This window comes from Pelmatolapia mariae, linkage group LG9, assembly GCF_036321145.2.
Source record: "Pelmatolapia mariae isolate MD_Pm_ZW linkage group LG9, Pm_UMD_F_2, whole genome shotgun sequence".
Lineage (NCBI taxonomy): Eukaryota > Metazoa > Chordata > Actinopteri > Cichliformes > Cichlidae > Pelmatolapia > Pelmatolapia mariae.
In genome coordinates this window covers 22,489,406-22,504,045 of record NC_086235.1, presented here as the reverse complement: position 1 = coordinate 22,504,045, position 14,640 = coordinate 22,489,406, and the positions used below count along the sequence as shown (strand labels likewise).

The 14,640-nt window shown below is 43.2% G+C and overlaps 1 protein-coding gene across 3 annotated transcripts; it reads right to left on the bottom strand.

The window, feature by feature from the left end:
- Nucleotides 1-649: 649 nt before the first annotated feature.
- Nucleotides 650-14,486, bottom strand: oplah (5-oxoprolinase, ATP-hydrolysing). 3 transcript variants are annotated; one of them, XM_063483792.1, is made up of 28 exons: nucleotides 14,383-14,486; nucleotides 13,036-13,242; nucleotides 12,616-12,807; nucleotides 12,089-12,203; nucleotides 11,085-11,208; nucleotides 10,239-10,434; nucleotides 9,842-10,007; nucleotides 9,473-9,611; nucleotides 9,212-9,279; nucleotides 8,489-8,664; nucleotides 8,273-8,398; nucleotides 8,061-8,173; nucleotides 7,804-7,974; nucleotides 6,815-6,952; nucleotides 6,451-6,589; nucleotides 5,986-6,098; nucleotides 5,574-5,725; nucleotides 5,330-5,490; nucleotides 5,127-5,228; nucleotides 4,865-5,039; nucleotides 4,307-4,491; nucleotides 3,918-4,064; nucleotides 3,673-3,807; nucleotides 3,385-3,534; nucleotides 3,004-3,161; nucleotides 2,756-2,916; nucleotides 2,536-2,633; nucleotides 650-963 (listed from the first exon to the last, which is right to left on the bottom strand). In XM_063483792.1, exons 2-28 carry the CDS (start codon nucleotides 13,204-13,206, stop codon nucleotides 811-813), a joined length of 3,924 nt encoding a protein of 1,307 aa, XP_063339862.1. In that variant the 5' UTR covers nucleotides 13,207-13,242; nucleotides 14,383-14,486; the 3' UTR covers nucleotides 650-810. The 3 variants fall into 3 exon arrangements, with proteins under 3 accessions (XP_063339862.1, XP_063339861.1, XP_063339864.1); XM_063483791.1 differs by lacking the exon at nucleotides 14,383-14,486 and adding an exon at nucleotides 14,221-14,376; XM_063483794.1 differs by lacking the exon at nucleotides 14,383-14,486 and adding an exon at nucleotides 14,225-14,376.
- Between the last annotated feature and the right edge of the window lie 154 nt (nucleotides 14,487-14,640).

The following is a 14,640-nucleotide window of genomic DNA, read 5'->3' as shown; positions in this document are numbered from 1 at the left end:
CCCGCACCAACACATTCAACAATCCTGGGATTTTTTTTGTGGCATGTCAGAAGTCATCCTAATCCCACTGTTTTCATTAACTATCCACGATCCAGGTCAAATAATTTGAATCTGCTCGTGCCTGGGTCACAATTCAGTTTAGTTTCACTGCATTCGAAGCTTAAACTGTCCTCATGAGTGAAGTTTGTGCGACACAATGTCGTGTGGAGGATGTCGTGTCATTTGAAATTTTGAGTAAATCTGAATAAGTGTGAGTGCTGTGGTGCAAAAAAAATCTTTTTAGTAGAAATAGAGTTTATTTGTCTGATTTGTTAGGACAAGAAAACATCTAGAAATCGATATTAGACAAAAAAAAAAAAAGACTCTTTGAGGTCTCAATGCTTTTTGAAAAAGCATCAAATGGAACTAAAAAATAAAAACTACTGAGTAGATTCAGTATAAGAACAGAGCGATGGACATGCGACATATAACAACTGTATGTCCGTTACAAAGGTCCTTTTGATACCATATTTAGTCTGGTGAGGACAGACCCAGCCTGAGTTATTAGTATTTAGCCAACTTCCCTGCTAATGTAAGCACAATCTGTCTGCGTAACACACCACATTTTTCTGTGCTGCATCTTTTAAACACAGACACTGCAAAAAAAGAAAAGAAAAAAAACAAACATCTTTTAATGGTGCTCAAGTAAAAATCTGAAATTCTGCCAGCCTGCATGTAGGCTTGAAATCCTTTTTACTCAGTATGTCTCGCATATTTTTCGCAGTACAATGACAAAACTGTCTTAACTCTTCCTCCTTTTCTCACTTCTTTTCACACTCCCTCTTGTGCCATTCTGTATTCAAAGATGCTACCCCTCTCGGAGAATGTCTCATTCAAGCGCCTTCGCTTGGTCTGAGGCCTATTGTTTGCTTCCTCTTCTTTTCCATATCCACCTCCTCCAGGGGTGTAGAGGCAGAACATGTCCTGTTTGGGGACACACACAAACACAAAAGCTGTGATCAAGCAACAGAAGTACCACAAAATGAAGCTCCTCTAGGTGTTACTTAAGGCTTGGTTTCCATGTTTACACCCAACCCAAGCAATGATTTTGGTCTTCATGGCCAGTGTGCCATTTCATGTTAAAGTACTGGCAAAGTAATGCATTATTATGGGTGTAACAGGTGGGCGCAGTTATTTTGTTCTTCAGCCTACAGTTGTAAACAAAGACTTTCTAAGATATAGGTGTCAAACGTAAGGCCCGCGGGCCAGAATATGCCTTACAAAGACTCCAATCCAGCCCACTGGACTGCTTTGGAAAAAATGCGGAGGGCATAAATTCTGGAGTTTAAACTGTATTTTTAAGTCATGAGTCGTGAGTCACGAGTCTCCATAGTGTAGAACAATGACATACTGTTGTAACTGCAGTTGTTTTTCTTATATTAAGATATCTCCAGGATTCAATGTGCAGTTGCTTCTGTGCAGTGACAAATAGGGAATGTTCACTGGTTGGACCACTTAACACTAAAGTGGGCTGTACCATGACCCATGATGTAATATAGGTTTGACATCTCTGCTCTGACTGGACAGATGTTCAGTTTCTCTGGTGCATACAATTTGTTTATCAGCACATTTTTGATTCACCAAAGTTAGCTTGTTATTTAATATCAAAGTGAATTATAATTTAAGATAGCTGGGCAGTTCTGGCTTTAAATGCATCACTAATCTGCCTGCACTGCTTTCTCATGTTGTCATTTCTTTCCAGCCTTTTGTGAACCGAGTAGCTTCTTCTGTCATTCTGCCTTTCAGGCTCCCATTCATGTGACCCACTTCCTGCCCATCTCCATCCGAGCCCTCCACCTGCTTCATTTCCACTTCCAAGAGGAAACTAGACTCTGGGTGTTCCTGTCCTACTTCCTTTAACTTGGAAGTGGCCAACCTTGCTAAACACAAGGCTTAAAAACCACCAAAACAATTGATGTTGCCACCATGATAATAATCGATGGTTTTTCAACCACAATAAAGCCATGTCCTTAAGTTTAACCTGTTTCAGTTCTGCCAATTTTATCTAAATTCAACCTTTTTTTTGTAAACAAACTGATCATGCTGTGGCCGACCATAAGCTGCATGGTTGGAGTGCAGTGGCCTGGATTTGAGTCTCACCCTTTGCTGATTGTCTTCCCCCTTCTTTCTCCCCACTTTCTTGTCTGTCTATCTTCCCTGCTCATCTAATGAAGGCAAAAATGACCCCAAAATAATCTAAAAACTAATAAAAATAAAAATTGAGACAAATGTATTTTTCATGAGTTTACAGTAAACAAGAAGTAGGCTCATTTTCCTATAGAAATCAATAATTCAAGACACCTCAGATATACATTTAGATTGCTTTTTGCAACCAGAGCCCACTGATGGCTGCTGGCTTCAACTTTCTGTTGTTTTCAGACTTGGATGCTATGCCCATCTAGTATAGTTATTCTAGGCTGGCATTTTTTCTGTGTAGTGTCATTATAAGTACACTAAAGCACGACAGTGCTTCACACGTGCACAGCACAGTCTTACCCCGGGGTCAAGGCTGACACTGGTCTTGGCTCCCAGGTTGAGGACTCTGCCTTCAGCTCTGTGGAGGAGGTTCAGCCCTGCTACACCATCACCTCCCCCTGACCACCAACAAAAGATTACATTTTTTAAGATTAAGTAAGGAAAATGTGAGCATTTAGACTTTTTTTAAAATTGTTGAGGACATTGGGACTGTCATCAGGCTTTGATATTGAGAATTTACCCCGGAGGCCATAGGGGCGAGTGGATCGCCTCTCTGTCAGTACCGACAGAACAACCTTGTTCCTGAACAGAAGTTTACGAATCACACCGTCTCCACCGCGGTATTTCCCTGCACCCCCTGAGCCGGGCCGTAGAGAGAACTGCTCTAAAACCACTGGATACCTGAACACCAGAAGGACACAGACAGCATTCAGATGAATAACAGAAATGATATCATTACACGACACAAATCGTCAACTTATATCCCACCTCTTCTCCAGAATCTCTGGGTCAGTGATGCGGGTGTTTGTCATGTGAGTATGAACTCCACTCCGCCCGTTCCAGCCCGGCCCTGCCCCAGCTCCTCCAGCAACTGTCTCATAATAACCAATTTTCTCACTTCCAAATGAAATGTTGTTCATACAGCCCTAATGGAAGGAGCGAAATAAACAAAACACCATTAACTAGTCAGTTGAATGCCAATGCATTGTGTTTCACACCATGTCAACAAGCTGTTTACTCTACAGGTGGAAAACACACAACAGTAGAAAAGCGGTATATACCTATCAGTCCATTAAAAGTATGCTTCATCAGCCAAGCTATACAGTAGAAACATGCATTTTTGCAAACATATTTTGGAATATCATTTACCTGTGAGGCCGCGCACACCTCAAATGCCTTAAAAATCACATCAACCACTCTCTGGGATGTGAGCACATTTCCTCCAACCACAGCTGCCTTCTGGGAAGGCTGGAGGATGGACCCAGGAGGGATGATGACATTGATGGGTGCGAGGCAACCCTAAACATGGGAAAAGAAAGGTGGTCAAAAAAGCAGCCCGAATGAATCACGATAGCCCCCCGCCCCAAAAATTACAACCAACATTCAAACCATGAGTTATTCAAAGTCAGCCAGGAGCTCCTAGAACTGGATTTTTACCTGATTGAGGGGGATGTCCTGTCCAACCATGCAGCGCAGGCAGTAGATAAGAGCAGACAGGGTGATGGCCCGTGGAGCGTTGCAGTTCCCCCACACCTCTGTTCCTGTCCCTGTGAAGTCAAACACCGCACTGCCCTGTAAAGAAGGAGGTTCACACATTTAACCAATCACAGTCCTTCTTGAAGAGCGGTTTATATCCCGGCTTTGCAAACTAATAAATATCCTGTGTTACGATTCCTCCTCACCTCTTCTTCATTAATCTGAACACGCAGTCTGATTGGTGTTCCGTCGTCCATGAAATCCTCTGACTCCACCTCCAAGGAGCCCATCTCCTGCCGCTGCCGACGTGCAAAGTCTCTCAGCATGTCCCTCACCGCCAGTTCTGCGTTGCTCTAAAATGCACAGAGGATTTACAACACCCTCATAGCCCATACTTTTCAGAAATAAGAATACTTGCGGCCACCAGTGCTACCCCTCATCGCCTTGTTCTCAAGTTATTGCATTCACAAGATTTTCAGAAATCTTGACCTCTGTGCTTCAGGTCAAGGTCACTGAGATTTGAAATCATCAACCTTTTGAGGGGCAAAAAATCTAATTTTTCGTTTTTAAATTTCTGCTTGTAGCAACAGTTTACCTGGATGTATCCCATGTAGGCCTGAACCACAGCAAGTCCATAACTGTCAATCAGCTCTCCCACCAGCTGGCTCCCTCTCTGATTGGCCGCCACCTGAGCCCGCAGGTCTGACAGGTTGTCATGGAGATTTCGAGTCCCAGAGCAGCCTGGGTATTGGGCTGGAGCCATCAGAGCTTCAGTTACAGCTGATACAGAGAGATGGGTAAGGGGTATAGAAAACAAAATGAATGCTAAAAAAAAAAAGTAGGTTAGTCAGTCAGTTGATTTAAAAATACTGACTTTGATGATGTGTTTAATGTCAGTGAGAAATTTGAACTGTCAGATTCAAAACAGACATTTTACAACATTTCTTGTGTATTTCTTTTTGTTTTAAAAGAAATGTCAACAGAGCAATAAAAAAAAAACTATTTTTTACTAGTAATTTTAAAAACAAAGAGTCTTTTAAGTGCCAAAGAAGGACTCTTTATCTTAAGTTAAGTGTCATCTCTTGATTTTCTATGCTCTCTCCTTTCAGTAGTGTATCACATTCAGGTCCTGACTCCTCTCCTCCTCACTTACCTTCTTCCTGGAAGACCCCACCAGTGACAAGCTTAAAGGAAGTGAAGACAGCGCCCTCCTGCTGAAGGGAAGTGGAATGGGGTGGCATGGAGCCTGGAGTGATGCCACCGATGTCAGCGTGGTGCCCCCTGCTGGCCACAAAGAACACAGGGCTGCTTACTCCTTTTCTAAACACCTGAACAAGAAAGAAAAAAGGCAATGAGGAAAGAATAGAAGAAGAATTTGAGGGAAGAAATGGTGTTGAAAAGCTTGGTGGACTGACCGGTGTGATCACTGTGAGGTCTGGGAGATGGCTGCCCCCAGCACATGGGTGGTTACTCAAAATCACATCCCCTTCTTTGAGCTTATTCCCAAGTGATCTGAGCTGCTCATGGAAGAAAAAAAACACCATCCTTCTGTCACTCTACGTGTATGGCCACACTAAGAAAAACTCACTCACACATGGCTGGACTGTTTGTGCCTCACCTGGTACTGGACAGTCTCCTGCATGGCTCCCAGGTGGACGGGGATGTGAGGCGCGTTGGACACCAGACCTCCATCCGGTCCAAACACAGCACAGGAGAAGTCGAGTCGCTCCTTGATGTTCGTGGAGATGGAGGTTCTTTGCAGAACTCTGCCCATCTGCTCTGTAGGGGAAGACAGAAGAGGTAAACAGGAAGTTCATACTTCTTCAACCTTCTTCCTCATCTGATTTTGCATGCCTGCATACCCGCGATGCTCATGAAGCGATGGGAGAAGATGGAGAGCTGCACTGTGTTGAGCTCAGTGCCGAGGGCGCAGTGAGGGTCTGAGCCTACCGTCATGCAAACGTCACCACCTTCTGTCAGACGAGCCTCACAGCAGGGCTCCACCAGGATGGTGCTGATGGAGGAAATAGGAGCAAATCACGTATGAAGTACAACACATTTAAAAATCAGCACAGGAAATTAAAAGTCACATCCACAGAAGTAAAAACTGCTGAAACAAGGACCTCAACTGATAACTCAAAGGTTTAATTTGCTTAATTTAAATAGATTTGAATGTCCTGAGTTCAGAAAATGCAAAAAGGAGAGCATAAAGAATAAAAAACATTATTTAGATATGTTTAATTTGGTAGTTGTCAGCAAAAAGCAAATGCCTGCCTGTTTTTGTCAATGATGATGGCTGGTCCCTGGATGCTGTGACCACACGGCAGCTCCTCCCATAGATACACACTGGTGTTGAGGTAACCGCCCTCGAAGTAGCACTTGGTTATCTACACAGAGGAGCAGAACAGACTGACATGAAATAAATGTGCCCACAAGTTTAGGTAAAACATCAATATTACAATGATGGAACAGAACATTTGTCTGTGAACAAATGGCATCTCCCACTTCTCCCATTCTGCCTGCTGGTTTTTTATGTTCACCTGCTGGTAACCACCTTTGTTTTATTAAAGGCTCTTTTTTTTTCAGCTTCTAAAAACTCAGACGTGGTCACAGCTTGAGCCGGTGACCATGCAGTGGCCCAGGTTTGATTGTTTTTCCTTCAGGCCTTGGTGAGATTGCCTGCGTGTGATCATGTCTGATAAGTGATATATGTGGTACCCGGTAAGTGACTCCATTTACCGTGGCTGGTTTGGCCTGTCTGTGTCCCATCTCTGCTTTGTAAACTGATGTAATACCAGATTGCCCACAACCCCTCACTCTGATGTCATCCACCACGATGGGTCTGTCTGGGATGGTGAACCCGAACTCCTTCAGATAACTGTAATAAGAAGAAGAAAAAAAAAGAGTTAAGAGGAGGAGAAAGAAATCAAGGGTACTGTGTACAAATGTCATGTAATTTTTTCTCCTAAAGATAAAAGAAGATGAACAACGACAGCCAAAAATATAAACAAAGTGTACGCAGCAGTGATTTACCCTCTGAAAGCGAAAACATGTAGCAGCCAGAAGCTCAGGACATGAATGGGTAATGAGAAGAGGAGCAAACCGTTTGGTGAAGGCACTGCGAAAGTCTCCAGCTCTACAGGACCGGGCGTTGCTGGGGTATCCGGCAGCGGTAACCATGAGAGCGCAGTCCGTGCCCTCGTAACGCATGTGGAGGAAAACCTCGGTGGTTATCTGACCGCTGAAGCGAACGAGAAACAAGACTACTTTAGTCTAGCGGCTATGATTGTTCAACAAACATCATGACTTCTTAACATTCACGTTTTTGCTTTTTTCACTTTAACAAAATGTAAGCAAGGCCACAAAGTCCCTTTTTCATTTTATTATTTGCTTTTAAATCTTTAAATGAGTTGGTGCCTCCTTAACATTCATCCTTTAAATTATGCATATCCGAATTGAACGGACTGAAACTTTTATAGTCACCTCTACTTGTTTCACACATATTCATACTTCACTTTATTCTGTGGATTTAAGAATTTTATATACAACCCCCAATTCCAAAAACGCTGGGACCCTGTGTAGAATAAAGCTAAAAACAGAATGCAATGATTTGCAAATCTCATAAGCTCATATTTTAATCAAAATAGAACACAGAAAACATATCACATTTTTAAAGTGAGAAATTGAGAAAATGAACCATTTTTACAAAAATATCAGCTAATTCTGATTTTTATAACAGCTACACGTCTCAAAAGAGGTGGGACACAGCCATGTTTACTACTGAGTAGCACCTCCTCTTCTTTTAACAATAGTATGTAAACATCTGGGACCTGAAGAAAGCAGATACTGGACTGCAGGCACACCAGTTTAACACCTAGACTCTTCTGCTATGAAGCCATGCTGCTGTAATAGCTGCAGTATGCGGTTTAGCTTTGGCATATTAACTTTTTAATCATCTCTCAAAGGGATCATCTAGATTGTAATTTCTCATAACATTAAGTTATCCATTGGGTCTTTGAAAGTTGACTAGCATGCCTGGAGTCTTACAGATGTGCTTGACCCCAGCCCATGTATTGTTTTGTGGTTTCTAACCTGGTGAAGCCTCGTGCACGGAGTGTATCGTGGCAGCGTTTCGATAGCTGCTCAACCCTTTGATCAAGCTCACTGAAGGACGCCGGCTCGTACCGCAGAGAGCACGGCTCCTGCACCTCCTCCACCACATCTGCTAGAGCCAGACCGTACGCTGACAGCACGCCGCTGTACCTGCAAATCACAAACACAGGCAACCGCTCACTCTGTGGCTCTCAGCTGTCTTTCACCTCTACTGAAACAGAATCTAGAAGCCTTACTTATGTATAAAGACAGTCTTCATCCCAAGAGAGCGGGCAATCGCACAAGCATGTTGACCGCCTGCCCCCCCGAAACACGCCAGCACATGCTGAGATGTATCGTGGCCTTTGGCCTGCAAGAGTGGAGCAGGTGGGAGATGAGTGGGAGAGAGAACAACAAGATGATTTTTTTATGCTGAAATATAGAAAACGCAGTTTAATACCAAACATACCTGTGTGAGAGCTCTGATTGGCCGGCACATTGCCTCATTGGCGACACGAATGAATCCCATGGCAACCTCTTCCATGCTCATCTCTGATTGTCTGCTGTGTGAGTGGTTGGCCCCATTAGCATCAGCCTTCAAATGAAAGCACAAAGAGTATTTAAACCTAATATCATCATAAATATTTGAACTTACTCCACACAGTAGTCCAGTAAATATCAGCGCCTGTGATTGGTTTGAAGACAGGAAGACGTTGATCTCTTCAGTGAGTTGGCGGAAATGCTTCGTGGTCTCTTCCAGGGACAAAGGCTCACTCTCTTTGGGCCCGAAGATCTTTGGGAAGAAGGAAGGGATGAGACGACCCAGGGCTAAGTTAGCATCTGTCACAGTCAGAGGTCCACCTGGGAAAATACCACAGCACCCGACAGGGAATCAGGTCTCAGTCTGTTTTTCAATAACCCCATTGTTCTGAGTTTTGAGTCAGCTTTAGCGTTCAGTGCTTTACTTGGCACCGAGGATGGTGGTATCTGAAATGAAGCTTAAGGCTAACCAATGAATCTACAGGGAACGTCAACGAAGAAGACTCAGATTTCTTTTTGTTAACACACTTTACAGTTCTGACTGAGAACTATGAGGCGAGTTTGTGTTATATCATCTCAACTTTGGACGTGCCAATTTCCAGCCTTCTGACGCATAAATCGGATGATTAACCTCGGGAACAGGACAGGAGAACAAGCTCCGTGCCAGTGGGTGCTGGAGTCAGTATAATGATTTAAAGAATGGATGGGAAAAACGAGCTGAAACTGCACAATTAATGAGTCACTAGATTGAAAAAGAAAGAAAGAAAGAAAGAAAGAAAGAAAGAAAGAAAGAAAGAAAGAAAGAAAGAAAGAAAAACAGTGAGAGAAGTTGGCAACAGTAGAACATGAATAACGGAGAAGCTGTTACCTTTTCTGTAGCAGGCTGGTCCTGGATGTGCTCCTGCAGACTCTGGTCCAACTACAAACATCCCGGATCTGGTAGGGTTAGAAAGAAGGGAAACACAGAGAATAGTCATTAAATAAGAAAATAAATAAACCATAAAACAATCAAAGTCAGAATGGGTAATACCACAATTACCACAACATCACATTATACTGGTATTAAAGAAGATTGCTTGCAAATATGGAGCTAGTCCCACCGTCAGTTACACTGTTTGTGCAAACTTGCCTGAAAAACAGTCGCGATCCTCCGCCAGCAGCCACGGTGTTGATGTCCAGCTGAGGTGCTTGCAGGGTGACTCCAGCTGTGGTAGCCTCAAACACATGCTCATACTGGCCTGCATACCGACTCACATCTGTGGACGTTCCTGCAGACAACAACAAACGAGAGCATGTAGGCACGAAAAGCTAAAGATGAAAAATAAAGTTAAAAACATCGCCCAAAAGAGAAGCGTAACTTTACTCCATAGCATCTGAAATATCAAATCCTAAACGTGGCACATGGAAGACAACAAACTGTCTGAACATCACACAAAAAGATTTCAAGACAATATCAAGAAGATGCTCAGTTGTCTCCTTTGCTCCCACATACACTCACCGCCCATGTCAAAGCCAATCACAGGCTTTTTCTCCATCTGGCTGTAGGAGGTGATGGCGTATCCCACCACACCTCCCGCTGGGCCGGATAGAATAGCCCGTGAACCGCAGAACTGCTCCATGGGAGTCAAGCCTCCATCTGACTGCATGAACAACACATCTACATCCTGAAGACACACAGACATGAGAGGTTTATGTTTTCAGACTAGTTTAAAGGTGTGGTTAAGTACAAATTTATATGTGGGTTGTATGGTTGAGAGCTGCTGTTTGTCTCTGGTGGTACTTAAAGGGGTGGTGGGAGAGTGTCTAACTGAGAGGAAAAGTACTTATGCATACAAGGGAGTTCTGAAAATTGTGAACCGCTCAAACATATCGACTGATGCGCGAGAAAAACAAACCTTCAGGCCATCCCTGAAGCCCGAGGTGAAACCTTTTAGATACTGGTGAATTTTGGGTGTGAGGTAGGCATCAGCGCAGACTGTATATCCTCGAGGCACCGCCCGCACCATCGGCATGACCTCACTGGAAAGAGAGACCTGGCTGAAGCCCAAGTGACGAGCCAGAGAACCCACTGCTTTCTCATGCTCAGACCATCTGAAGCACAAAGAGAAAGAGACCTGACGTAATCCTAGAAAGCAAGTGAAACATTAAACTCTTACGTAATTTGTTCTGCAGTATAATGTGTTTGTCTTATCACTTCAGTGTCCATTGATCACCTTCTTCTTAAAGCAAAGAACACTAAGTCTGGGCTTTCAGTGTGACATGTGACAGAAATCAAAAAATTAGAACTATTGGGTACCGAGATAAGAGATAAGGCTGCTGAGGTATGACGTCGGTAGACCGAGGTCAGCTTATTTATATAATGGAAGCAAGTGAGGCATAATTTTAACTACTGTAAAGCCATTTAAAAACAAGATAAAATAAAGTTAAAAAACAAGATTAAAAAAAGAGAGTGAGGAGAGAAGGAAAGGAAACAATTTCATAGAGCAGGAGACACAATAAGTGGGAAGCTGAGGGTGGGGTTGATGCTAACTTGAACTCCTACCCATTGAACCACAACACATACTAGAAACAGGCTGCTGGACACCGCACTCCTGACATACTTCCACAAAAACACGGAGAGACAGCATGGGAATTGTATAACTATGCAGAAGGATGATAAAGGAAGGGACGCAAGTTACTGGGAGAGGACAAGAGAGCAGATTAGGATCGTGAGTAAATATTAAAGAAGCTGTAATACTTACGTGTACGAGTGCAGAAGAAGGACAGCCAGACTGGTGATACCACGGGCCAAAACTCCTCTCAGGTCCTTTTCTACTTGCTCCAGGTCTAACTCCTTCCACACCTCAAGAGAATCCCCAGTACTGCCTGGGAAAGACACACAAAGGGATTAGTGGGATTAACTGAAATTATGTCAGTTAAGGCTTCCATGTTTGAACCAATAGCCAACAGAACTTTTTTTCAATATTTTCCTCGCTCTGAAAAAATAAATTAAAAACATAACTCTCACCTGAAATATTTTGTTATATATTTAAAATATTTATACACAAAGAAATCAAACACCAAAGAAAATCCTTGTGCTTACAGATTAGATGTGTTGCCATGGCCAGCTTTGTATTTTGCACTAAATACACTTGAACCATTGTTTTGCTTGTTAGGCAAATGCGTTATTATTGTATAAATAATGGGCTATTTAGGGCTTGTTAGCTTGTTATAGCTGTCAGTTTTTCAAGGAAGTCGAGGTAGCTGAATTATTGGTTTAAATAACCTCATGATTATTCAGTCTGTTTAGATTGACAAGATTCCACAGTTTGTACAGGCACCACACGACGCTTTGTGGAGTGGCACAGACAGTGTGAAAGATGGGCGTACCCACTGTTCCACATTCCCACTGGCCAGTGAAGTGCAGCTTATGAAGCATACTGAAACAGGACATGAGCATATATCTGGAGGATTCTCCTTTCTGACTCCAGTAATGGCCATAATTTACAATATAGCATGAAACCAGTGACTGAGTCCATAAAGTCATCAGTTTACTTTTCAGATGTGGAAATTAGATCTTTGGGAGTGACAACAATGCTTTAGCTAAAGGCTCACACTGATACTGATAACCTGCTAATGTTTAAAAGGTATAATATTAGGCCAATGTGATGGACCAACTCTGGATGGATTAAAAACCTGAAGCCACATACTGCTAACACAGCAGAAGAAATTAGCAGTAAAGGGAGTGCACAACTGCGCCTCGCACCTGTGACAATCCGTTCGGGATCTCTTCTGGGCAGCTGACAACCATCTTGCCTGAGGACAACTCGCTCGTCCACCTCGATCACCTCCTCGTACAGGACGTCAGGCACCGCGACCTCCTGTTACACACGTGCAAACACAAGTGATAGCAGCTCAAAGCGCATGTACTGGGAAGCCAGAAAGTGATAAACAATAACAGTAACTGCTTTTACCAGCTAAGGCTTCATTCTGTTATGGCGCAAAAGCTTATCAGGTTTAGTTGGTGTGTTCTGCTGACCTTAAAGGTTAAAGAAAAAAAATCTATGTACAGCACAGTAGGCCACAGTTTACTGATCTGTAACCTGAGCTTTACAGATAAGCGACCACTTAATGTGTTAACTCTACAGCTGGCTCAGGGCAAACTCCAGTACTTGCCACAAGCCTCAGCACAATGAGATAATAACTAAACCTTGCAGAGACACAAGCCGTGCCTCACACTACTAATGAGCACCACATGCAGTACAATCACTGGCACAGGCTGAAAAAACAGACCAAGTCAAACAGCTTTGGCCTGGCCTGAGTGCCAATGTGCAGCAGGTCCTTGAATCCCTTTGTGACCAGGAGCGCCGTCCTTTCTCCCTCCCTCTCCAGCAGCGCGTTGGTGGCTACCGTAGTGCCCATTCTGATCCAGCCAATCTGAGAAGTGTCTACAGGCTGATCGCGGGGATACGCCTTCCCTGTTTCCTGTCAAGAAATGCAAACATCAGCATCATATATAGCTATCCCTACAGATAATGTATGGATATGAATGTAGTGTTGCTCAGTATTACATAATGTCTCCACATTGAGCCGCCTATTCTGCTTTTATTGGTACATGCTTATTAATAATCTATAAAAACAGTGAAATGACAGCCATTATGACAGCAATTAACCTGATATTTCCTTAGCTGAAGGTGGACAGCGCAACATTACCTCCTCTAAGATTCTGCGGATCCCCTCAGTGGGAGCATCTTTGTAGTTCTGTGGGTCCCGGGACAGCAGCTTCAGGACTCTCTCACGACCATCGGGCAGCCGGGCAAACACATCGGTGAAGGTGCCACCCCGGTCGATGGCAAAGTCAAATTTTCCCTTAGTCTCAGCCATAGTGAAGAAAGTAAAGTGTCGCTCCCAAGTCTATAACTAAGAAAAAAACAGGAGAACGTGGAAGTTAAAATTATTCATTCAACACTGTGCTGATACAGGAGCAACTAAGGAACCTTTAATTTGAAGGAGAAGGAACATTTCTCATTTAAAAAACACCACCTTCCTATTTTTAAGCCAGCAGCCACCATGCTCACTCCTTCACTCACTTTCCTCTCTCTGCTAGACCTCCAGGTTTTTCTTTGTTTATATGACTCCAGACTGCAGAGACAACACATGCATTCCTCTCTCATAGTGTACCGCTAATGCATCAAGTCTGCAAAGTTCATGCATGGCTACCAAAGTTACTATAGTTTTGCATTTTTTAATTAGTGTTAAATATTTATCTCATTTTTGACTTTTTACTTCTAACTCAGTTTAGTTTCAGTTAGTTTCCAGAGTGGATTTCCATGTTTAGGTTTAGTTTTTATTAGTTGCATCTTAGTTTTACTCTTTTTAATTATTATTGTATGTCCGAGTAAAGATTTATGAAAATCAGTACAGGTATTACAACAAACACAGACACCCAGTCTCTAGAAATATGTCCATCAATGCCACATCAGCAAAGCTGTAACAAAACTTTGACCAAACTAACTAAACCTACGCATGTTATCTCTAAAAAAAATTTAATTGTATTTTTCTTAGCTGTAAAAGTTCACAAAATAATTTCAGTTAACTCTAACTTTTTTAAAGTCTACTAACTACAATAACCTTGATATCCACTTGAACTTAGTTCACACTACTGTGCAAGGTGACGCTTTATGCACGGTAAAGTCCCAGAAATGTGAGTTTAAACATTTTTAATACCTGGTGGTGCTCATTTATACAAATCTAGCCTCCACTATGTCTTTGCAGAAAAAAAGAAAGAGGTGATCTGATCAAACTGCACCAAGTAGGACAGTAGCATGCATATCCCAGAGGAAGCATGCAGGAATATCACAGACAGGTTAGCCAGCAATAAGAGTCAGAAATCCTCACATACGGAACTCTGCCCGGATCCTTCAGGAGTGAAGTTTTCCTGCACCTGAGACATATGCACATCTTAAACCGATGCGAACCGAGCTCCTTCACATGCAGCTCACAGCGTGAAGCATGCCGGACTCGAAGCAAAGCAGCTAGTAACAGCACCGACATACTCACCTGTCCGCCGGGCACTGCTGCTGCACTGCTAGTCTGCTAATCTCTGATAATCCGACGTCGCTGAAATCCTCCTCCCATAACCCCGCTCTGCCTCCTTTTCCAAGAGGAACAACGTCGAAGTAGCTCCTCTGTGCCGCTGTCCGGTCTTAACTCCGCCTCCCCCAACTCTTGCGGGGAGCTCGAGGTCTATAATTTGAGCATATCGAGTTACTGGGTGAAAGTGCTCGCAAAGAAGAAGGGGCTGTGGAAAGTGGGACT